Here is a 26020-nt window from a genome sequence, read left to right as displayed (position 1 = left end):
GATGACAATGTCTCACAGAAATTTTCTTTTTAAAAAAAAATTTTTTTAACGTTTATTTATTTTTGAGACAGAGAGAGAGCATGAACGGGGGAGGGGCAGAGAGAGAGGGAGACACAGAATTGGAAGCAGGCTCCAGGCTCTGAGCCATCAGCCCAGAGCCCGACGCGGGGCGCGAACTCACGGACGGTGAGATCGTGACCTGAGCTGAAGTCGGACACGCAACCGACTGAGCCACCCAGGTGCCCCTCACAGAAATTTTCTGATTAACCTAAGTTTTAAATCATTACTTCATAATTATCAACAAGTCTATATAGAAAAACACCATCCCCCCCCATAAAAAAAACCTAAAAAGTGACAAAAGTTTTTTATTAACCACATCATACAACTTGCCAGAGAATTACAAACTGCCTACTCAAACTCTCAACTTCTATGGACTAAGAAAGTGAGGTGCAGAGTTAAGGCTAGATGTTAACTTGCTCCTTCTCTAATATATAAATTCTAGTATCTAAGGGGCGTCTGGGTGGCTCAGTCAGTTGAGCATCCAACTTTGGCTCAGGTCATGATCACGTAGTTCATGAGTTCAAGCCCTGCATCAGGCTCTGGGCTGACAGCTTGGAGCCTGGAGCCTGCTTTGGATTCTGTGTCTCCCTCTCTCTCTGCCCCTCCCCTGCTCGCACTCTGTCTCTCTCAAACATAAATAAACATTAAAAATAACTTTTTTAAATTCTAGTATCTAAGAATAAGAAATTACTTTTTCACAATAATATGGAATGACTAACAAACCTAATTTAAATCAAGGATTTAAATAATTATTTAATATTGCCATATAAAATCATCCAAAATTGAGCACCTAGGGTTTTTAAAATGCTATATAAGATTCTGTGTATGACACTAAAGGAATTTTAAGTAAACTTAGTCTTTGAAGATATTATAATACAGTTAGGCAAATAAAAATTTACAATTCAAATAATATTATCACACATTAAATTATAATAAAACAAAACAAACGTTGCAATAAAACTAAACAATATAAGAAATATAACTGTTAAATGAATTCAGTAAAGTTGCAAGGTACAAAATCAATACTCAAAAATCTGCTGTGTTTCTATACGCTAATAACAAATTATCAGAAAGAAAAAACATCCTCTTTACAAGTGCATCAAAAAGAATAAAATAGGAATAAATTTAATCAAGATGAAGGATTTGTACTCTGAAAACTATAAGACCCTGATTAAAGAAATTGAAGATATAAATAAAAGGAAAAATATTCCATAGTCACGGATTGAAAGTATTACTATTGTTAAAATGCCCATATTACCCAAAGCAATCTACAGATTTAATGAAATCCCTATCAAAGTTCCTGGGCGCCTAAGTGGCTCAGTTGGTTAAGTACCCAACTCTTGTTTCAGCTTAGGTCATGATCTCATGGTTTGTGAGATCTGAGCCTGTGTCAGCCTGACAGCACAGAGACAGCCGGCTCAGTATTGTCTGTCTTCCTCTCTGTCTGCCCCTCTCCAGCTCACATGTGCATTCGTGAGTGCTCACGCGTTCTCTCTCTCAAAAATAAACAAACATTAAAAAAAATTCCAAAGGCATTTTTCACAGAAATAGAATACATAATCCTAAGATCTGTATGGAACCATAAAAGTCCCCAAATAACCAAGCAATCCTGAGGAAAAAAAGCAAAGTTGGAGGCATCACAGTCCTGATTTCAAGTTATTACAAAGCTACACTAATGAAATGGTATGGTATCAGCATAAAAACAGACATATAGATCAACGGAACAGAATAGAGAGTCCAGAAATAAACCCACACACATATGGTCAATTAATTTACAACAAAAGAGGCAAGAATATACAATGGGGAAAGGACAGTATCTTCAATAAATGGTGCTGGGAAAATTTGACAACCACATGCAAAAAAATGAACCAGGACCACTATATTACCCCACACACAAAAATAAACTCAAAATGGATTAAAGACTTCAATGTCAGACCTGAAACCATAAAACTCCTACAATAAAACACAGGTGGTAAGCTCCTGACACTGGTTTTATTAATATCTTTTCCGACCTGACTCCAAAAGCAGTGACAACAAAAGCAAAAATAAATAAATGGAGTTACATCAAGCTAAAAAGCTTCAAGTGGAGGAAACCACCTACAAAATAAAAAGGCAACCTACAGAATAGGAGAAAAATACTTGTAAATCATGTATCTGAGAAGGGGTTTATATTCAAAATATATTTTAAAAACTCATACAAATCAATAGCAAAAAAAAAAAAAAATGTGATTAAAAAATGGGCAGAGGGACTGAGAGACTGAATAGACATTTTTCCAAAGAAGATATACAGATGGCCAAAAGGCACATGAAAAAAAATGTTCAACATCACTAATAATCAGAGAAGTGCAAACCGAATCCACAATAACATATCACCTCATACCTGTTAGAATGGCTTTTATTAAAAAGAGAAGAACTAACAAGTGTTGGTGAAGAGGTGCAGAAAAGGGAACTTTCATGCATGGTTGGTGGGAATGTAAATTAGTACAGCCACTATAGAAAACAGTATGAAGGTTCCTCAAAAAAACAAACAAACCCACAATATGAAGTTTCCTTAAAAAAAAAAAAAAAAAAAATTGGTGTCCCTGGGTACCTTAGTTGGTTAAGTGTATGACTCCTTGATTTCAGCTCAGGTCATAATCCCAGGATCACGGGATCAAGCCCCATGACGGGCTCCTCTCTGAGTGTGAGGCCTGCTTGAGATTCTCTCTCTCCCTCTGCCCCTCTCCCACTTGTTCTCTCTCTCTCTCTCTCTCTTAAAAAATAAAAAAATAAAAAATAAAAAGTCCACCCTGTGATCCAGCAATTCTACTTCTGGGTATTTATCCAAAGAAAATGAAAATATTAGTTTGAAAAGACGTGTAAATTACTATGTTCACTGCAGCATTATTTATAATAGCCTAGATATGGAAACAACTTAAGTGTCCATCAATCAATGCATGGATAAAGAAAATGTGGTATGTAAACACAATGGAATATTATTCAGCCATAAAAAAGGAAATCTTGCTGTTTGCAACAAGATGAATGGATCTTGAGGGCATTATGCTAAGGGAAATAAGTCAGAGAAAGACAAATACCAAATGATCTCTCTTACAGTGGAATCTAAAACAAAACAAAACCAAGCTCACAGATACAGGGATCAGATTGGTAGTTGCCAGAGGCATGGAAAGGGGAATGGGCAAAATGGGTGAAAGAGGTCAAAATGTACAAACTTCCAATTACAATATAAATAAGTCATGGGGATATAATGTACATCCTGGTGATAATAATACCGTGTATTGCATATTTGAAAGGTGCTAAAAGAGTAATTCTTAAAAGTTCTTACCACAAGAAATGAAATTTTGTAAGAATAAAAAACAGATGTTTCTTTGAAATTAAGAATATCTATCAATAGCCATTAAATTCCATTAGAAAAGTGATGCATTGTTTCCTCCGTTCCTGCTAAGATGCTCAGTCCTTCTGAGGAATCTAATGCCGCGCTGGGGTGAGGCCCTCATCTCATCCTGAGACTAGCACTAGCACACCGGGAGCCCCAGCACCAGCTCGCTCAGTGCTCAGTGGTCAGTGCTCAGCGCTCAGCACTGGCTCATGACTCTTCTGCTCAGAACTTGCTTAGCACTTGCCTGCTCCATGGCCTCCGCCTTGGAGCTGGCCAGGAGCAACTCTGCCCTCATCCTGCAGAACAATGAGGTGATGGTGATGGATAAAGATCAATGCCCTCGTTAAGCAGCAAGTGTGAATGTTGAACCTTTCTGGCACGGCTTGCTTGCAAAGGCCCTGGCCAATGTCAGCATCAGGAGCCTCATCAGCAAGGTAGGGGCTAGAGGACCCGCCCCAGCAGCTAGTGCTACACCACAGAAGGTCCCGCTTTTTCCACTACTGCAGTCCCTCGCTGTGGAGGAAGTGGAAGCCAAGAAAGGAGAATCAGAGGAGTCTGATGACATGGGCTTTGGTCTCTTTCACTATGCCTCTTCTGTAATCTGTTCAATAAAAAGCTGAACTCTTAAAAAAAAAAAAAAAAAAAAAGTAAAACATGAAAGCCAGTAAAGATATTTGTAATCCATGGATTTGTAATCCGTGTTATTTGGCAAAAAAACAAAAAAACGAAAACCCTCCTATCCAGAATATATTTAAAATGCCTGTAAATCAGTAAAAAACAACCCAATTAAAAAACAGACCAAATGTTTAAATAGGCACTTCACTAGAGATAATATGCAAATGCCCAATAAGCATACTAAAAGGTACTCAACCTCAATACTCATTAGGTTAATGCATATTATAAGCACAAGAAATACCGTTACGCTTCCACTAGAATGAGTAATATTAACAACACTAACAAACCTGAGTGTTGGTAGGGATATAGAAGAACTAATCTCATCTATTCCTAGTGACTGGGTAGTGACTGGGAAGGGACATGAGGGAACCACTGGGCATGCTGCAAATATTCCCCAGCTTGTTCTGGATTAAGTTGTTATATATGTATGTATGTGAGAAAACATATTGGTCTCTACTGTTAAGAGTAATGTACTTAATGCAATGTACTTTAAAATATATAGGTATCTGTATACACGCATATATATATATTTTTATTTATTTTAAAAAAATTTTAATGTTTATTTATTTTTGAGAGAGAGAGAGAGAGACAAAGCGTGAGCAGGGGAGGGGCAGAGACAGGGGGAGACACAGAATCCGAAGCAGGCTCCGTAAGCACAGAGCCCAATGTGGAGCTCGAACCCACGAACTGTGAGATCATGACCTGAGCCGAAGTCGGATGCTTAACCGACTGAGCCACCCAGGCGCCCCTATTTTTATATTTTTTAAGTTTTATTTATTTTGAGAGAAAGAGAGTACGTGTGTTGCAGAGGGGCAGAGGAAGAGGAAGAGAATCCCATGCTTGTCAAAAGAGGAAACACTAGCACTTTGGAAATAAGATTACTAAGGATCATCTAAGGAAACCAAAAAATTCTGAAGCCTTTGTCATAGACAGCTAGGTAACCCACAGGCGACTGGCATAAGGAAATGAAAATCCTCTCTGAAAGATTACATTCTAAGCCTCCAAATGTTTCTAAAAGTATATTTTTAAATAACTTGCCCAACAAAGATTACAAGGCACATGACAATATGAACTAGAATCAACAAAAGCAATAGACAATAGCAACAAGCAGGGACTCCAGGTACTGGAGCTATCAGAAAGACTGTAGTACAATTATATGTTTACAAAGATAAACTCAAGCTTTAAAGTTTCAGCAAGTGTGGAAGTTGAGAAACTCAACAGAAGACCATAGAGGAAGGGAAAGAAAAAAAATAATTACAAACAGAGAGGGAGGCAAACCATAAGAGACTCTTAAATACATAGAACAAACTAAGGGTTGATGGGGAGTGGGTGCGGTGGGGAAAATGGGTGATGGGCATTAAGAAGGGCACTTGTTGGGATGAGCGCCGGGTGTTGTAAGTTATGAATCACAGGAATCTATTCCTGAGCCAAGAACACATTGTATACACTGTATGTTAGCTAACTTGACAATAAACTATTAAAAAAAAAAGTTTCAGCAAGAAACTGAAAACCATAAAAAGTGTCATTTGAAAACAGAACCACTGGGATGCCTGGCTGGCTCAGACTCTCAATCTCAGGGTGGTAAATTCAAGCCCTGTGTTGGGCGTGGGGCCTACTTAGAACAAAAACTTTTAAAAACTGGGCGCCTGGGTGGCTCAGTCGGTTAAGTGTCCGACTTTGGCTCAGGTCACAATCTTGCGGTTTGTGAGTTCGAGCCCTGCACTGGGTTCTCTGCTGTGAGTGCAGGGCTGGCTTCAGATCCTATTTCCCTCTCTCTGTCTGCCCCTCCACTTGCACTCTTTCTTTCTCTCTCTCAAAAATAAATAAACATTAAAAATTTTAAAAATATATTTAAAAGAAAAAGGAACCACCAAAAACTATAGAATTAAAAAATACTATAACCAAGCTTAAATATTCAATGACGTTCTGAAGAGCAGATGACACTTTTGAAGAAATGATAAACTAGGAGCAGGTCAGAAGAATCTACCCAGAATTAGGGGTGCCTGGGTGGCTCAGTCGGTTAAGCATCCAACTTTGGCTCAGGTCATGATCTCACAGTCTGTGGGTTCAAGTCCCACATCGGGCTCTGTGCTGACAGCTCAGAGCCTGGAGCCTGCTTCAGATTCTGTGTCTCCCTCTGTCTCTGCCCCACCCACACGTTCTGTCTCTCTCTCCTTCAAAAAATAAACATTTAAACTGAGGATTGATGGGGAGTGGGAGGGAGGGGTGATAGGTATTGAGGAGGGCACCTTTTGGGATAAGCACTGGGTGTTACATGGAAACCAATTTGACAATAAATTTCATATATTGGGGAAAAAAACATTTTAAAAAATTTAAAAAATAAAAGAAAATAAAAAAATAAAAATTCTACCCAGAATAAAGCACTGAAATGGTAAGTACAGAAGACAGAGTAACAGACATAAAGGTCCTAGTAAGAGGGCCTAACTAATGGGGATTTCACTGAAGTCCTAGAGAAGTAAACAGAATGGGACACAGGCAACATTTGAAGATATATAGCTGAAACATCTCAGGACCATGAAAGAATCTAATCTATCCGATTCAACAACTGCAATGAAGCACAGCCAGGATAATGCAATATTTACAAACAAAAACAAAACAAAACACCACAATTCTTTAAAAAATTTTTTTTAATTTTTATTTTTGAGAGAGAGCAAGAGAAAGTGTGAGCGGGGGAGGGGCAGAGAGACAGGGAGACACAGAATCTGAAGCAGGCTTCGAGGGCTGAGCTGTCAGCACAGAACCTGACACAGGGCTCGAACTCACGAACGGCAAGATCATGACCTGAGCTGGTAGGATGCTTAACCAACTGAGCCACCCAGGAGCCCAAAACACAATCCTTTCACCTCTCGTATCTATGCCCTCTTGGAATGTGAGTTTGTAGCTCTTCACATCAAGAGGTAGAGTTTTTTTCCCCACCCTTTGATCTTGGCTTGTTTTGATTAATAGAATTTGATAGAAGTGAAATGCTTGTTCTGAACCTAGACAGACCTCAAGAGGTCTTGTATGTATCCTTTTCTCTTGGAACACTGCTGTGGCCACATGAACAAGCTCAGGCTAACTTACTGGATAATGAAATATGTAGCCCAGTCACCTCCACTGCCCCAGCCAACAGACCGAAGCAGCACTGCCTACCTGCCCTGCAGCTGACTACAGACACATGTAGGAGCTCATGTGGAACCCAGACCATGTGGAACAGAGAACCATCCAGCTGGGCCCAGCCCAAACTGCCAACCAAATTAATTATAAGGAAAGTAAATGACTGTTGTTTTTTTTTTTTTTTCAACGTTTTTTATTTATTTTTGGGACAGAGAGAGACAGAGCATGAACGGGGGAGGGGCAGAGAGAGAGGGAGACACAGAATCGGAAACAGGCTCCAGGCTCCGAGCCATCAGCCCAGAGCCCGACGCGGGGCTCGAACTCACGGACCGCGAGATCGTGACCTGGCTGAAGTCGGACGCTTAACCGACTGCGCCACCCAGGCGCCCCAAATGACTGCTGTTTTAATCCACTAAGTTTTAGAGTGGTTTATTTCACAGCAAAAGCCAAATGACAGATAAATATTAAAACAAATCCACACATGGGGTGCCTGGGTGGCTCAGTCGGTTGAGTGGCCAACTCCAGCTCAGGTCATGCATGATCTCAGAGCTCGTGAGTTCGAACCCCACATCAGGCTCTGTGCTGACAGTTCAGAGCCTGGAGCCTGCTTCAGATTCTATGTCTCCCTCTCTCTCTGCCCCTCCCCTGCTCGTGCTCTGTCTCTCTGTCTCTCTCTCTCTCTCAAAAATAAACATTAAAATTTTTCTTAAATAAATAAAAAATAAAATAAAACAAATCCACACAGATATATCATAAAGATGTTTCAGAAAATTAAACACAAAATCTCAAAAACAGGTAAGTGCTAATATACTTAGAAGGAATAACTTCCTAAATGAGGTTGATCTTTAAGCATTCTAAATATTTCAACATAGTGTCAAGTGGGAAAGAGTAGAGGTAGACAGGTATTCTAGCCGCCCCCCCCAAAAAAATCACTACCTAAAATGTAGTCCAGTTTGGGGAAAATAATATAAGTCCAAAAGGTACATGTGTTTAGAGTTTAGGGCTATGAACCAAACAGATAGGATACATCATGGCCTTGCCACTAGCTATGTGGCCTCCAGCATATTTCACCTCTGTACTTCAGTTTTCTCATATGTAATGTAAATATTACTTGTTAAGGATTAAAATATGTAAGCAAAGATGTAAACAAACATAACACTAAATGATAAGGAACTTCACTCTTGAGATGGGAACCACTAAAACTTGTATGTGGGAATAACAAAGAACCAGAGAATCTGAGTTACAAGGGGCCCTGGAGATTATACAGTCTATCCTCTAATATGTGTGTGTATCCTCCATTTTTTCACATTTTTTTTTAATGTCTATTTATTTTTTGAGAGAGAGTGAGAGGACGAAAGGGACAGGGGCAGAGAGAGGGGGACAGACAGGATCTGACGCGGGCTCTGCACTGTCAGCAGAGAGCCCGATGCTGGCTGGAACTCATGAAAGGCGAGATCATGACCTGAGCCGAAGTTAAGACGCTTAACTGACTGAGCCACCCAGGTGCCCCATTTTTTGACATTTCTATTCCACTCTATTATTAGAAAGTTCTAATCCAAAGTCTACCTCTGTAACATAGAGGAGTCTATTTTCTTTTCTGCAAAATAGCCTTTCTAATAGTCAAAGAAAGCTAAAAGGTCTCCCGTTACTCTCTTTTCTCTAGGCTAACAGCTTCTTGTAAAATGAAATGTTTAGACTCCAAAGGCTTGCTATCCTCTTCTGGGTACCTTCCTTATAGAGAACTGAGAAGAAGGAAAAAAAAAGGCCCTATTCTACAGAATTAACAGAACAAAGACCTATAATCTATAAGATCATACTTGTCCTCAAAGAGATCACATTCCAACTGAAAAAGCAGACAAGTAAACAAACAATTAAGTGCTATGGTAGAAGTAATTGCTTGCCACTGGGTTAACAGCAACTAACCAGGTACTTGACGGTAGTTATGAATGTGTGATGGTGGCTGTTTAGAGAAGGCTTTTTGGAAGAAATAACATTGCAACTGAGTTTCAAAGAATTAGTAGGTTTTAGCCAAGTAAATAAGACAGGCTATCACAACAGCTACCTATTCAAATGCTCCCTCTTCAAGGTTCTCCTCTTCTAAAGCTTTGTATGAGGATAATGAACACAATGTATAATACGTAGAGAAGCAGTTTATAAAATCTGCAAAAATGAATCTCGTACGGCCAATTTCTTGCATCGACTTTAGAATGTTCTGTTAATTCATGGTTATGAGAAAGCATTTTTGTTGTTGTTGTTTATTTACTTTTGAGAGACCGAGAGACAGACAGACAGACAGACAGGCATGAGTAGAGGAGGGGCAGAGACAGAGGGAGACACAGAACCCATGAGATCATGACCTGAGCCGAAGCTGGACGCTCAACCGACTGAGCCACCCAGGCGTCCCTTGAGAAGGCATTTCTTACTGAAGATTGGACAAGAAAAGACGTATAGGCAAGTAGGTTAAAAATAAGCTTTTTAGAGTAGACAAACCTGGGTTTAAATATAAGCTCTACACCTTTCTAGCTATTCAATGATTCAACCCAATACTTGTTAAAGGACTACTCTGTTACAGATACTCTGCTAATTGCTGGAAATACACAGTATCAGTATTTTAGAAGCAAATGTACTCTGTCATTCCTTAACACGGATTCCTTTGTCATTCAATTCCTAACATAAATCCTAAAACTACTGACAGATTTCAAGAGTGTTTTCCTCATAGACATGTAGCTGGCAGGACTGTTTTGTTATGAAAATAATTATCCTGACATGTTCTTGTCCATAAAGGACCAGATATACCTGCAGGCAAGGCCAAGACTTTCCTCAGAAAGCACTGGCTATGAGTTATCAAGCACATTATTTATCTTCACAATAACCTCATCTGGTAGATGGTTAGAGTAATGGCCTCTAATGAATCATACTCCCATCTGCCCATGCCCCTTTGCAATGTAACTTGGCTACTCCTCCCATAAAGAGGTAGACTCCATCTCTCCTTCCCTTGAATCTGGGAGGGTCATGTGACTTACTTTGACCTGTTTTAGAGAACTGACATGAGATTTCCAAGGCTCGCCTTAAGAAGTCTAGCAACTACCACTCTCATCCTTCTGGAACACTCCCATGGCTCTGTAAGGAACCACTGAATGAGAGACCACACGGAGAAACACAGTCAGCCAACAGCCTGATATATATGAGTCCATTTTAATTCCACCAGCCCCAACTGAGCTGCCAGCTGACTCTGCACCTGCATGAGTAAGCCTAGATCTGGACCAGCAAAACAATCCAGTCAACCCAAAGAATCCTGAAAAATAAGAACTGTTTCACACCACTAAGTTTTTGGTTTGTTACATAGTAATAAACAACTAAAGTACCCTATAAGATAGGTACTACTGTTTATCCCCAATTCAGAGCTGAGGAAGTAGATTCTTAGGTTAAGTTTCAGAATCCTGCGAACACTTGAAAAACGGTATGTCTTCCGATAAATAATGTACTTCGTGTTCTTCAACATAACAAAAAAGAAAGCAAGCATGGGGGGAAATACAAGCTGAGCATGGTGAAAAATATATGCTTATTTGACTTTCACTCAAATATGTGAAAACTGCAAATGAAAAAGGATTAAGCCAGGAAGACACATTCAACTTATTTACAACTCATGGAATAAGTCAATGTATGTATTGACTAACTGCTTTATAATAGTACCAATGACAATCTTGTGGCACTAGGCATCAGATACTGCTCTAAGTGTATGTGTGATATAAGTGTATATACATACACATACTCATTCTGTCCTCAGACAAGAATAAGTCATATTATCCTTATTTTCATAAGGAGGAAACTGCGGTACATAGTGTTAAACCCAAGATCCATAGCTAAATTTCCCATTGATAAAACTGGATTACATATACCACCAGAGAAAAGACAGCAGAGCCTACATAAAGCACAGTCAAGGTTTCAACGGCCAGGTTAGAGCAGGTGTATCCCGTTAATACAGATCAATGTGATCTCAGCTGTCAGAATGTAAATATTACCATTAACTTGAGACTCAAACTTTAAACAGAATGCAAGTTCATTACAAAAGAACGGTGCTACATAATCTACAAAGAGAAAAGGGGCAATATCTATCTATCTATCTATCTATCTAAAGAGAAAAAGGGCAATATCTACCTATCTACCTAAGATTAACACTACTGAATAACTGCTTCATGACAGGCACATGTCACAAATTTTAACGTGGAGTGGACCTAAACCTTCAACATAAAGTCCAAGAAATTCCTAAATAATTCAGATTTCTGCAAACATCACGAATCTAGACATCCTGACCGACGTAGTGAGGGCTTTCCTATGTGCCCCTGTTCAGAGTTGGTGGTGCAGAGAACCCAAAACACAAGGACTCACAGAAGATGGTCCAAGTGGTTCTGATCATGATAGCGGCCATACCTCCTCAGCTCCCGTCAGCCTCAAGAAGCTATCTCCTAGAAAACTCTTCATCAAAATCCCAGAATATAATTTTCTCTCAATCAAAAAAGAAAAAAAAAGGGGTGGGGATCCAAAGAGAGACCAGAATTTGGTGTGATAGGCCAGCAGCAATGGAAAGAGGCACCAGGGAAGGCTAAGAAGGCCGTGAGAGCAATCGTCTCTCATACCGTGCTTCTTAAGAAACCGGTAAGGAAGCTATCAAAGATAGAATATGTTGACAGTCACCCCAGTTCTGTTGCCCCAAGGGTTCCCTGCACCAGCTTTCTGCTGCTCCTAATATCTGCGTCCGCAGACGACCTCAGGCCCGCCCCCTTGGTCGTCAGGCCGGCTCCTGGCCTCACATCCCTAAGCCGCCATCAACCCAAGGAGAATAGGTCTGTGGGTTCCCTCTCCACCTCCCAGGCCCCTGGGAAATACTCACTTGCCCGCCAGATCTTTATGAGAGCCGCTCGAATTCATGAGCTGGGCCAAATCCTGCCGCACGGCTGCCGCCATCTTTCTTCCAGCTCAGCAGAGGCTACCGGGCCTCTCACCCCCAAAAAGAAAACGAGCGTAGTCCTCCAGAGTGCTGCTAGAGGGAACCTGAGGTGCCACAGAGTAGCGACTGTGTGGGCCAGAGCGTCCGCTAGGAGAGCCGGCTCGAGGTCCGTCCCCAGAGTTGAATGACGCGAGGATCCACTCAAGACTGAGGCCCGCCCAGGATTCTCCCACGGGCTCAGGCTCGCACGCTCCCACTTAGGATTGGCGGATGAAGTTCAAAGGCGTGTGTTGCCTGTGCAACTCCAGTAAGTGCCGGGTAGCCAAAATTACCGCGTTGTCATCGAGTTCCGCGTCTCATTTGTGGTTTACTGTTGTTCTTCGTTCTTCACGACAGTCCTAAACTTGTGCTAAAAACCGAATTATTTCTAATTCACCACGGAGTGGTACTGTTGTAAAATACAATAAAAACATATATATTTCTTGTCCTATTTTGTACCCTTTATATAGGTTGATCATGCATCCCCGTTTGTCCAGGATGGTGCCATTTTTCATCTCTTGTCCTGGAGTGATTATTAATGACACGCCCTTTCACTGTAGAAACTGTTCCATTTGGATGTCAAATCATATGGTCACCTATCTTCATATGTAATTGTATTAATTACTCATGTATCCTTATAGAATTTCTTTCTGCAAATAAATATGTGTTTATCCTTTCCTGCTTTCACTAAAGATAACACACCATATCATTATTCCTCTTAATTTATTTCACTTTTTTTGGAGATGTTACCATGTATGTCCAGAGAGCTTCCTCATTATTTTTTTGAACCGGAGAGTATTACATATAATGAGGGGATGTCATAGTTTAATTTTTATTGCTAGACACTTAAGTTGTTTTTAATCAATCAGCCAGTGCTGCGGTAACTTCCTACCAACAATGTGTGGGAATGCAATTTTCTACAGCCTTGCCTACAAAGGATGTCAAACTTTTGAATTTTTGCCATCATGGTATGTGATAAATAGCATGTTCCCTCTATTCAGTATGGGAAAGAAAAGAAGACCAGAACATGGAAATCCTTTAAGAAAGTAAAGTAGATATTGCCCACCTCAATTCAGATCTCAGGCTGTTGGCAAAAATTTAAGGAAAGTGGATATTGCCCACCTCAATTCAGATCTCAGGCCGTTGGCAAGAATTTAGTCATATAACCATGCTTGGCAACAGTGAGGCTGGAAATCTGATTTCTAGTTGGGCAGCCTTTTGCCTAAGAAAAAGAAAAAGATGAGTTTAAAGGGACAATCAGTGCCCTCTACTACAATCTGTCTCTCTGATCACCTAAACATCTGTGTGTATCCTTTTTATAGTAAAACACTCTTACCCATGAAGAAGAGAGATCAATTCTCTATTCAGTTTCAATACCAACCCAAAAAGCAGGATGTCTGATGATGCACAACCCTCTCCATCAGATTGGGATATGTCTTTTCATGGCCCAGAGCCATATGCACTATAAAACAAATTATCTGCCTCATGCCCATACATGTAATACAAAACAACAGTGGAACACTCAAAAAAAGTAAGAATGTGAAACTCATAGCAGTTACTTGTTCATAGCAATGGTGGAATCTTGGGCAGGAATTATGAATACTCATTACCCTAGTAGTAGAGTAAGTTCCTTGGGTAGAACCTGGTTCTGCTCTTTGAGAAGAGCTCCATTGTCCATTACATTCTGTGGGCCCCAGCTTTGCCCTAGGAATACAAGTTAACTGGATGTTGGAGAATATGCCCTCTTTGGGGGAATGCCTTTGGACTTGGATCGAGAGCTTTTGTAGGCCAGGCTTTTCAGTATTACTTTTTTTAATGTAATTTAAAATTGAATATTTAGTAAACTCTGACTGCTTCCAGACAGTTTCAGGTTCCAGGAACCACACCCACAGTTGTTTCTAGAAACAGTTGTTAAACATGGCGTATTCCCTGGCTTCTACACTCGAACCATTCTTAACATCTTTTTAATGATGACAATCTTGAGATTATCTGAAACAACAGGCTTAAGTGAAAAGAGAACTCTATTAATTTGATTTTTGCCTCAGTTTATCTTTGTTTTCTGTTGTTTTCTTGTTCATTTATGTTTGTGAAAAATCCTTAATGGGCTATGGAAAATCTCTAAGCCAAGTCTTCTCTTCTGGTGTTTAGGGGTACCTAAGCAGTTGGCTTTTTCAACTTAGTGAAGCCCAAGAATTTCCAGACGTTCTATTTGCTTTTTAACCTGACTTCGAACTTTGTTTGTAATACCTTGCTGAAAGCAAAAAGGAGCCAAACACACAAACTGGTTCTTTCCATGTACCTCCCCTAGAGCTACAAGCTAGGCAGGGAAGTTGTCTGCCTTCCAGACTGCTCATTACCCCTACCCAACCTCTAAGAGAATCTACATGTTTTTAGGTTTTATTTACAGCAGGGAGGAAAAACAAACAAGCACGGCACTGGAAACTTATTCTCTCTTTTCAGTTGCTTAGCAAGAAGTTAGCTAGGCACATCTGAATTAGCAAATCCTAGTTCCATATCACTATGCAAAACCTTAGGTCCAAGCCAACACCTACTGAATCAAAGCTGTCAATATCAACAAAATCATCTAGTGATGCTTCCACATTAAAGTTTGGGTAGCAGTGCTCTAGCTTAGATGTCCACACCACTAGATGAGATGTTTTCACTAAACTCTTGCATATTAATGGCTATCAAAGCCATTTCCCTGGCCAGGAAACTCCCATTTTTATATAATAAACTAGTTGGTCTCTACCCCCTCACAATTTCCCTACAGATATGCAGAGGAAGTCATCCTGGGATCCTATTCCTGGTGCTTTTTCTACTCTGTCCCATGTGTCCAGCTCAAATATGCCTTGCTATAGAAGGAAGAAAAAAAAAAAAAAAGCATAGGTGATTGCATATGTTCTGCTGTTTTCTGAGCACCCATATTTACTCTACATTTATTCCACATGTTGCTAACGCTGTGTGACAAAATTATTCTAGAGTCATCTTGTGTGTTTCCTAGTCTAGACTCAGAATCAATTGTTTCACCAAGAAGTCCTTGTTCCTTTAGTTCCTTTTAGGAATGATATTTACAGATAACAATCTGAGTGCTAGGGTGCTCATTGCTACTGTCTTGGACATTTTGGAACCTTTTCATAGGACAGAACTAGGAAATATATACATATTTTAAGAATAAAATAAGTCAGCAGTTCATACTGATACTTCCAATTTAGGTGATTTTACTAAATTCCAATTTAGGTGATTTTACTTAACCTCTTCTGTATTACATCTATATCTCCTTACTTCCATATCCAGAATCCTGGTTCACAAGTACACAGTAGATTACAGAATCAGAATATTCCAAAATTATTCATTTCATTCCCTCCTGATTGTACACACAACAACTTTGGAATAGCAATACTAATATTACCATCCCCAATATGATTGCTGAAGAATTCAGCATTTTCCTGCTCTCTCTCTCCCATTTACTCTCATTTTTCATAATTGGACTATATCTATATTGTGAGCCCCCAGAGCTATTACAAAATATATTTTCTTCCTCTTAGTCCTCATTTAGTCTTAGTTCTGTAAGTAATACACATGTAGTGCTCACTGTCGGCTCTTATATTGAAACCTCTCTAGTTGTTTTAGTTGATGGAAGCTAGTTCTTCAATAGGTTACTCAGAAAGGGCTTCTGGAAAACATAATTTTGAATGTTCTTGTATGTTGGAAACATCTTGTGCCTTTCATGTTTGAAAAATCAGTTTTGTTAGATATAATAATCCTTGACTCACTTTTCTTGAGAATCTGCAGTGTGGTGTTCCATTTTCTCATGACCTAAAGCATTGCTGAAAAATATCTCATGAGAGTTTAATTTTCTTTTCCTTGTAAGTCACCTGCTATTTTTGCCTAGATGCCCTCCAATTTTTTCCCCTTTAACATCAAGTAATTTTACTAGACCAAGGTTTGGTGTTAGTCATTCTGGGTCAATATTCTTCAGTATACAGTGTGCTCTTTCAGTAGATAGTTTCAGTATTCAATTTTTCAATAACATTATCTATAATTATACTTTTTGTACTTGTTCTATTCCTTTGGCTTCTTTTCTTGGGCACTACTATTGTCTTTATGTTAGACCATCTTTACCTCTTTTAATGTTAGTCACTTTTCATCAAAATCTTTTTATTTATTTTTTCACATTTTTTGATTAATTTTTTTCTTTTCATTCTATTTCTCTTAAGGCATTATCTATCACTTCTATTTACTCCTGGTTTCCTACGAATTGAGTCTTCATTTCTAAAATGATGTTTTTTACTTCTAATTCTTACCTGAGTTCTGCCGCTCATTCTGGGTGTTCCATTTCTTATTATGCTGTTCTGTCATGTCCTGCATCATTTCTTTTCAATTTAACTAGTGTGAAAAGTGTATTAAAGCTCATCTTCTTTTCAACTTAACTGGTGATTACCTTCCCTTTTCTGACAATCACTATCACTTTTTCTTTAACAATATATGAGGACAGGTTTTTAGCCCTATCCTCGCTTCTGGATGCTTTAGTCCCCCATTGCCTCTGTAAAGGCATTTACCTCAGTAAATGAGATGCATAGAATATTTTTATTTCCACATCCTTTGCTTCTAGTTGAGACCTTGAGAATATACTGACTTCTGGCCCTTCCACCCTTACTGAATTCCTTAGTTGCACTGAGATAGGTTGGCACTTTGTTCCACTTCAGCAAGTACTTGCTTTTCCTTTGCAGTATGTCTCCCCTGTTTTAGGAATCACTAATTTAACACTTGTGCTATTAATTCCCAGTTTCATTGTCATTTTTCTCTTACATTACTGTATAAATTCAAACTAAATTAATCATTACAGATTTCCCTTCTCTTCATCTGCCCTGTCTTGATAGGAGGTTTCTGCTCTGATTGTTTTGTTGTTTGGTAGTGCTCCCTCTTTAAAGTTTTTTTATGTTTCTTCATTTTTGAGGGACAGAATGCAAACAGGGGAGGGGCAGAGAGAGAGGGAGACACAGAATGCAAAGCAGGCTCCAGGCTCTGAACTGTCAGCACAGAGCTGGGCTCAAACCCATGAACCATGAGATCATGACGTGAGCCGAAGTCGGACACTTAACTGACTGAGACACCTAGGTGCCCCTGGTAGTGCTCACTCTTAACTGATCCCTCAGAGGCTGTGCATGGGTAATATATTTGTGAATCTGTGCATATTCACAAATATCTATCATCTTGATGGTTGAATGGGATTTTGGCTGTGCTACTGTCCTTTTCCCTCAGCAACCTTAGAAATGTTACTCCACAGTCTTTCAGTTTCCAGGATTTCACATGAGAAGTCCAATGCTAGTGATTTCTCTCCCTCTCTTCCTCTCCCTCCTTCCTTCCTCCCTCCCTCTTTTCTCCATTCTCATTCTCTTTCTTCTCTTTGAGAGACTGAGTATGCAAACAGACAATGACAAGACCATATGTAAAAATAAAACTGACCTGGGGCGCCTGAGTGGTTCAATTGGTTAAGCATCCGACTCTTGATCTTGGCTCAGGTCATGATCTCACAGTTTGTGAATTCGAGCCCCACATCAGGCTCTGTGCTAACAGTGTGGAGCCTGCTTGGGATTCTCTCTCTCCCTCTCTCCCTGCACCTTTCCTGCTCATGCTCTTATGTTCGCTCTCTCTATCTCTCAAAATAAAATAAACTTTAAAAAATAAATAAATAAAACTGACAAAGTAGTCTTCAGCAACCAGTCCAGGAAAGCAACTCACCATCTGCAGGCACCATCCCAGGAAGCCAAACAACTGTAGTTATCAGCCCCAAATGGCCACCACTTGATTAATTACTGACAGCTTCCCTAATTTTTGCCCCAACCAGGGAAAGCCAAATACACTCCCCTAACCAAATATGTAGGACACCCCACTTCTAGGTAGCTTCCAACAGCTCCCCCATGCCAACAACCTCCAATCAGGGCATACCTGAATTCCCTTTTCCCACTATAAAGCTTTCCATTCCTCTGCCTGCCTTTGAGTCTCTGTCAAACACAAGTGATGGTGTCTCAAATCCCTTGCTATAGAAGTTCTGAATTAATAGCCTTTGATTGTTCTCATTTGGCTTTATTTCTGCACCTTTCTTCTCCTTCTCCCTCTTTTTTCTCTTCTTCCTCTTCTTTCTCTTTTTCCCCACTCCTCCTCCTCCTCCCCCAGCCCCACAGTCTCCTTTGTTCTAAGTAACTTGTTCTTTCCACCTAAAAGTTTTAAAAGATCTTTTCTTTATAGGAATTTTCCTCAGATATGCCTAAATGTGTCTTATCTCATTGACATTACCTGGAACTCAGTGACCCCTTTCATCTGCAGATGCACATGTATCTTTAGGTCAGGGAAATTTTCTATTATTATTTGTTTAATTACTACCTCTCTTTATCTGTTCCTTTCTCTCCTTCTGCAATTCCCACAGTCATATTTCAGGTCTTTAGGATGTATCTTCAAAGTAATGTGCCTTTTACATCATAATTTCTCTCTTTATATTTTTTTGCTCTGTGTTTTGAGATATCCTTTCCACTTTTCAGGCCACTTAGCAAGATTCAATCATTCTTCAGTGTATCATCAGTTTTGTGTTTTTAAAATCATGATTTCCATTTGTTTACTTGTGTAAAAATGTTATAGCTGCTTTATTTATAATAGCCTCAGGGGAAAACAACACAAATGATCATCACAAGGAAAGTGGATGGAGAAACTGTGGCATATGCATTCAATAGAATACCGCTCAGCATTAGAAGGGAAAAAACTACAGATATGTGCAAGAACATGAATGAATCTCAAAACATACCGAGTGAAAGAAATCAAACCTCAAAAAGTAAATATAATAGGAGTCCCTCTACATGAAGTTCTTTTTTTTTTTTTTTTTTTAAATCCAAATCAGGCTCCAGGCTCCAAGCTGTCAGCAAAGAGCCCAACACAGGGCTTGAAGTCACAAACCATGAGATCATGACCTGAGCCAAAGTCAGACACTTAACCGACTGAGCCACCCAGGCGCCCCTGAGGTTCTAAGTCAAACAAAACTAATCTGTGGTGATAGAAACTCAGAAATTACCTAGGAAGGAGGAAATCAAAAAAAATGGTGATTTACTGGGGAAGTAGCAGGAGGTGGTGGAAATATTCTATATGTTTATAGAGGTATGGGTTATGTGGGTGGTATGGTATGGATTTATCAAAGTTTATCACACTGTACACTTAAGATCTATGCATTTTATTGAATGTGAAACCTCAATTTAAAAAGGGAATAAAATGGTTTTTGTTCAATAGTCTTGTCTGTGTATTGAATTTAGTCTTCTTGAGGGCTTTCATTTATGTATTTATATATTTATTTATGGTTTAAGATGTCTTTGGTCTTCTCCAGCAGTTTCAAAAGCTAGTGCTCTATCAGCTTCAAAGGAAGAGAAGTTTCAGTGCAACAATTCTGCTTCCTCAACGCTCCTCTTTGTCAGAATGACCCAACAAGTCCATTTTCTTACCTTTTTTTTTCTGAAAATTTATCTCATTATATTTTTAATTGAAGTATAATTAACATGGCATTATATTACTTTCAGGTATATAATACAGTGATTCACAGTTCTACATATTACTCATCACTCATCACAGTGAGTGTGCTCTTAATCCCCATTATCTATTTCACACATCCCCCTCACCCACCTCTCCCCTCTAGCAACCACTAGGTTGTTCTCTGTGTTTAAGAGTCTGTTCTGTTTATCTATATTTTCTTTATTTTTCTTTCTTAAATTCCACATAAGAGTGAAGTCATATGCTATTTGTTTTTCTCTGACTTCTTTCACTTAGCATTATACCCTCTAGGTCCATCCATGTTGTTGCAAATGGCAAGATCTCATTCTTTTTTATGGCTGAGTAATATTCTATTGCATATATATATATATATATATATATATATATATATATATATATATCTCCCACATCTTCTTTATCCTCTCATCTATCAGTGAACACCTGGGCGGCTTCCATATGTTGACTATTGTAAGTAATGCTGCAATAAACATAGAGGTGCGTTTATCTTTTTGAATTAGTGTTTTTGTTTTCTTTTGGAAAATACCCAGTAGTGGAATTACTAGATCATATGGTAATTCTATTTTTAATTTTTTGAGGAATCCCTGTACTGTTTTCCACAGTGGCTGTACCAATTTGCATTCCCATCAACAGTGCATGAGGGTTCCTTTTTTCTCCACATCCTTACCAACACTTGGTATCTCTTGTCTCCCAAGCCCCATCTCCAATTAAAAAACAAATCTGGGGGCACTTGGGTGGCCCAGTAGGTTAAGTGTCTGACTTTGGCTCAGGTTATGATCTTGTGGTCTGTGATTTCAAGCCCGTGTAAAGCTCTGTGCTGACAGCTCAGAGCCTAGAGCTGCTTCGGATTCTGTGTCTCCCTCTCTCTCGGTCCCTCCCCTGCTCGCACTCTGTCTCTCTCTGTCTCTCTTTCAAAAATAAATATTTTAAAAAAAGAAAAAGTTTCTAGTCTCTCTAATGGCAAAATTTTTCTTCCTCTATTAGGTGGAAGATGAGCACATTTCTTCAAACACATTAAACTCTGGGTCCAGATCCAAATGAGCAAGGCCAAGAGACTGGTAGCACTTTGCTGTCTGTGTGAGCCCTTCTTTCAAGTTCCTATATCCTGTCTTGAGATGTGCCTTTTCTCAGGATGACTAACACTGGAAATACTTCCTTCAAGGGTAAAGCCCACTCGTAACACTAGGGATGGTTACACCCCTAGCAAGACAAGTGCTGGCATATCTGCAGGGGATATGTTCTAAGCCTCCTGGTAGATGCCTGAAACTGTAGATAGTACTATACCCTACATATACTATGATTTTTCTTGTACATACATACCTATGATAAAGTTTAGTTTATAGTCACAGTAAGAGATTAACAATAGCTAATAATAAAATAGAAAAATGATAGCAATATACTGTAATACATATATAAAAGTATATGAATGTAGTCTCAAAATATTGTACTGTACTCACCTACTTGTGATGATGTGAGATGATAAAATGCCTACACAATAAGATAAAAGTGAGGTGAGTGACGTAGGCATTGTGATTTAGCATTAGGGTTAGGCTGCTACTGACCTTCTGATGACATGTCAGAAGGAAGATGTCTGTTTCTAGACCCAAGTTGACTTCAGGTAACTGAAAATCAGAAAGTGAAACGACAGATAACTTGGGGGACATTGTTATCAATATTAAAGATCAGAGCATTACAGAGAATCCTCTACTTCTATCCTTTTAATTATATAAAAAAAATAACTATTATAGGGGCAAATAAATCTTGTTGCCAGAGGAAAAGTAATTGAACACTGCCTACCACCAACAGATGATTTTATTGGTTCATTTTTAACTTTTAGGTGGTTTGACATTATCAATCACTTCATGCATCATATGTGAAAAAACTTAGGGTGTGTTCAAAGTGATACTGATCTATATTCCCTTATTAGAAATCACTGAGTATCAACGTATTTTGGAACTGAGGACATTTTGGACTTAAGAACATGTATACATAATTTTAAAAACTTTTTCTTTTAAAACCAACTTTAAGGGGTATAATTGACATATAATAAATTGTATCCATTTTAAGAATACTCAGTGAGTTTAGGCAGTTGTATACCCTCATGCAACCACCACAGCCAAGGTCAAAAACATCCCATCATTCCAGAAAAGTTCCTTTCAACCCCTTTGGCCATAATGAGACCCCATAATCAAACACATTCATATTTCTGCACTGGCATATATGTATACTTACACTAAATGGTGTAGAATACTAATACTTTATGTCATATTGGGCAGGTTTTTCTCCTGAGTTTGTCATAAGCTTATAAAATAGTTTTCAAAAATTTTGGATGTTGAGGGGCACCTGGGTAGTTCAGTCAGTTAAGTGTCTGATTCTTGGTTTCGGTTCAGGTCATAATCTCACAGTTCATGAGTTTGAGCCCTGCACTGGGCTCCATGTTGACAGTGTGGAGCCTGCTTGGGATTCTCTCTCTCTCTCTCTCTCTCTCTCTCTCTCTCTCTCCCACTCTATCTGACTCTCTCCCTCTCTCAAAAATAAATAAATTTAAACAATTAAAAAAATTTTGGATTTTGAAACTGTTGATAAGGGATTACGGATCTGTTTTAAAAGAGTTATATGATAATGAAAAGAAACAAGGTGATAATTACACTTATATAAAGGTATAAATTGGTTGCTTGTATAGAGACATCTGGACTTATGACAAATGGACTCATGAACCTCTGGGTAAACTTGTGGAAACTAAGCTATTTTAAGAAAATTTTATTAATAGTGTATAGTTTGTACCTAGCAGTATACCTGGTACATAATAGCCTCTGAAGAATCTTTTGGAAACTAATCTATTTTCAGAAAATTTTATTAACTAATATATACTTTGTACCTAGTATACCTGGCACATGATAGGTACCCAGTAACACATTCATTTTGTCTTGATAATGCTACCCAACTCATACTTCTTTGGTACCACTTTCTTGTCTTTTATTTTAATTTAAAAAAAATTTTTTTTTAATTTTTACTGGGCTCCATGCCCAACATGGGGTTTGAACTCATGACTCTGAGATTAAGAGTAACATGCTCTACTGATTGAGCCAGCCAGGCACCCCTATATCACTCTTTTCATTCCCTGTATTGATATTTTCCTCAGAAGGTATCTGAGGGGAAAAAAAAAAAACCTCCCTTATTCATTTAAAAATCTCTAATTTTTCTACCTGTTTATTGTCTGTCATTTCCTCTAGAACTGTGCTGTCCAATATATAGTCATCAGCCACACATAGCCATTTAAATTTAAATTAAGTATAATTAAATAAATAATTAGCTACAGTAGAGCCACACTTCAGTGGTCTGATAGCCACATGTAGCTAGTGAGTACTGTATTAGATAGTGTGGATATAGAACAGTTCCACCATTGAGGAAAGTTCTATTGGACAGAGCTCCATCTTATTTACCACTTTGTTCCCCATGCCTTTCACGGTGCTTGGGATCCAGTAGATGATCAATAAATATTTGCTGAATAAATGTTTTTAGTTCATCTGTAAAAGCCATCATGCAAATATAAAGCAAAGATTCCTTTTTGAAATAGAAATGTTTGAATAGCAATCACTCTCAGGAGCTAAAATGCTTTCTCTGAAAAAGTAAAAATATTAGATTATATATTAGGTTGTACTGTAGCTTTGATTATTAATAGTTTTCAGTCATTGAGTATTTACTACATTCCAGGCACTGTTGGAAGTGTTTCATGCATAGTTCCTCAGTATTCTTTACAACAACCATAGGATGTCTACATTATTTCCAATTTACAGATAAGGAAACTGAGACATGCGTGAAAAGTAACTTGCTGGAGATCTTGCAGCTACTAAGTAGCAGGGCCAGAATTTGGGCCCAGGCAGTCTGGCTCCAGATGCTAAGCAATTAACCCCAACATTGAGCTCTTCGTGATTTTTTAAAAAAATGTTTATGTATTTATTTTGAGAGAGAGGGAGAGAGAGTGGGGGAGGGGCTGAGAGAGGAAGAGAGCGTCCCAAGCAGGCTGCGCACCGTCAGCACAGAGCCTGATGAGGGGCTGGGTCTCACGAACCATGAGAACATGACCTGAGATGAAATCAAGAGTCTGATGCTTGACCAACTGAACCACCCAGGCCCCCCTGTGATTGTTTTTAATAAGGACCACTTAGTCTCTTCTTTCCAGTATTCAAACGTCTATTTTCTTTTTTCTTATTTAGTTGCATTTAGCTAGGACACCCTAGAAAACATTACATAATAGCTGCTATAGCCCTGCATCCTTGTCTGGTCCCTGACTTCCCCCATTTCACACTAAGCTTCCCCCATTTCACACTAAGGTATGATGTTACTATTTTCTGATGATTATCTCGATCCACTTAAAGAAATGTTCTTTTATTTCTAATTTACTATGAATTTTTAAAATTCAGAAATGGCTGTCGAATGTTATACAATGCATCCCTAAAGAATATCATTTGGCTTTTCTCCTTTAATAAATTGTCTGAGTAGATTTTCTAGTGTTAAACTACCATTCTTGGAATAAGCCATATTTTGCCATGTTATGAATTCTTTTTAGTATCACACCACTGTTTCTGATACTTTAATACTCAACTGTCTGCAACAAAGTCATGGTGAGAACAGAACTTCCTCCCTTTGGGTACTGTTTGTTTTGGGTTTTGATATTAGGGTTATGCTAGCCTTGTGAAATAAACTGAGAAATTTTCTCTCTTTTTTGGCATATTTCCCTAGAATCCAGCCAGGTTTGGGTACTCCGTCTCAACTTCCTTCTTCCTTCTACAATTGTCCTACATAGTACCACCAGTCACTTAAGTTTGAGAATGTTTTCTCAGGCTAGCTCCCAAGGGTCCTCATAAACTGGACTCACCATCTACTGATCCCCAACAAAGACTGTTTACCATTCAATTTTCTCCCTTTCCTTGCACAGGCCACAAACATTCTGGCTTCCAAGCTTTTGCTAATTTCATGCCACTTGCCTTGCCATTGAGTTTGCCATGGTAGATAAAGGGTGGTGTTGATTTCTGCTGAACTGAACTAACATTTGAGGTGGGAACTGTGCAGCTGCTTGACACCTCTCTCTTTCTTAACCCTCAAAATCCTGGGAAGCTTTGTTATTTTTATTTTGTAGATAGGTAATGGAACTTGATAAATTGCTATACACTAACGTATGAGGTGCCAGAATTTAAAACCAGGACTGCTTAATTCCAAAGCAATTGGAACAACATAAATCTCACCTCGTCCATTTTGTTTCCTGGTCATAGTCTCTCACGTTGATTTGTGTATGTCTTCCGTGCTCCATTAGCAATTATGGACTGTACTACACCATTTAACATTACCCTGTTTTGTATTGTTTGTTTCATCTGTGTAGTTCTTGTCTCGCACAACAGTTATTAACTGTTTATCTGGCTCCACATTTGGCTGCCTTTTATTTTTTAATAAAGGACAATGGGAAAAATAAAAGAAGTAAAAGGTGACTAAATGCAGTAATTTTGATTGTGTTAGTCTTAGCTACACATTGCAAAAATCCCTTTCAAAGTAAGTTTAACTCTGAGTGGTCTCCCAGGGACTTTTTAGCGATCCCTGCAAAATTAATGCCTAAAAACGAGAGATGACATTTATGAATACTGATCACCGAAGCACATTAAACAGTGACAGTTTGCTGGAAATCACACCTACAGCACTGACTTCCTAACATGGAAAGCTAGAAGATGCGGCAGTCTCTCAACTGCAGGCGCAACCCGGCTCTCCCCCTCCCAGCTCTGCCAGATGGAACTTTCCCTGCGAAAGCTTTGACGGAACGCCCGCTAGGAGTCACGTGGAGCTGGAGCGTACTCCCGCGCCTTGCGGAATGACGCGAGGCCCGCGTTGCCAAGGGGAGGGGCAAGGCGCCGCGGAAGGGGCGGGGCGAAGGAAGCCAGCCGGGGAGGCGGGGCCGGTAGAGTAGAGGGGCGGGCAGAGAGGGGCGCGCGGGCGGGGAGGGCCCGGCGTATTATGGGATGCGGCGGTGGAATGGCGCTGGGCGCGTGATTTTGAACAAACCCGGGTCTGTGTCTCGGAGGCGCCGCCGCCGCCGCGGCTGCTGGGAGCCTAGGGAGCGCGGCTCGAGGAGCAGGCGGCGGCGCCGCCGGCTTTGGTAAGTGTCAGCTCTGGGGGTGGGGACATCTGGGCGGGCGGGAAGGGGGCGCCGGCTCCCACTGCGGGTGGTGGAGCGGGCGGAGGGCGCCGGACCGCCCCTTCTGGGAGCC

The 26020-nt window shown here is 39.6% G+C and overlaps 2 protein-coding genes and 1 pseudogene across 5 annotated transcripts in view; 2 read left to right on the top strand and 1 right to left on the bottom strand.

The window, feature by feature from the left end:
• Positions 1–12458, bottom strand: part of COPS4 (COP9 signalosome subunit 4) — a 42222-nt gene extending 29764 nt beyond the window's left edge. Inside the window, exon 1 of one of the 3 annotated variants that reach the window (XM_049630780.1) lies at positions 12120–12458. In XM_049630780.1, coding sequence (XP_049486737.1) covers positions 12120–12193 — 74 coding nt within the window. In that variant the 5' untranslated portion in view covers positions 12194–12458. The remainder of the gene's footprint in view (positions 1–12119) is intronic. The other 2 variants (XM_049630777.1, XM_049630778.1) reach the window with 2 other exon arrangements.
• On the top strand, positions 3548–4139 carry LOC125922877 (60S acidic ribosomal protein P1-like; annotated as a pseudogene).
• Positions 12459–25747: 13289 nt separating the features above from the next.
• The window catches only part of LIN54 (lin-54 DREAM MuvB core complex component), a 68901-nt gene continuing 68628 nt past the window's right edge, over positions 25748–26020 (top strand). The window contains exon 1 of one of the 2 annotated variants that reach the window (XM_049630773.1): positions 25748–25908. The gene's annotated coding sequence lies outside the window, so the exon portion shown is untranslated. The remainder of the gene's footprint in view (positions 25909–26020) is intronic. The other variant, XM_049630771.1, reaches the window with a different exon arrangement.

The sequence above is a fragment of the Panthera uncia genome, chromosome B1 (genome assembly GCF_023721935.1).
Source record: "Panthera uncia isolate 11264 chromosome B1, Puncia_PCG_1.0, whole genome shotgun sequence".
In the NCBI taxonomy this organism is placed as follows: domain Eukaryota; kingdom Metazoa; phylum Chordata; class Mammalia; order Carnivora; family Felidae; genus Panthera; species Panthera uncia.
This window is presented reverse-complemented; position numbering and strand designations above follow the sequence as displayed.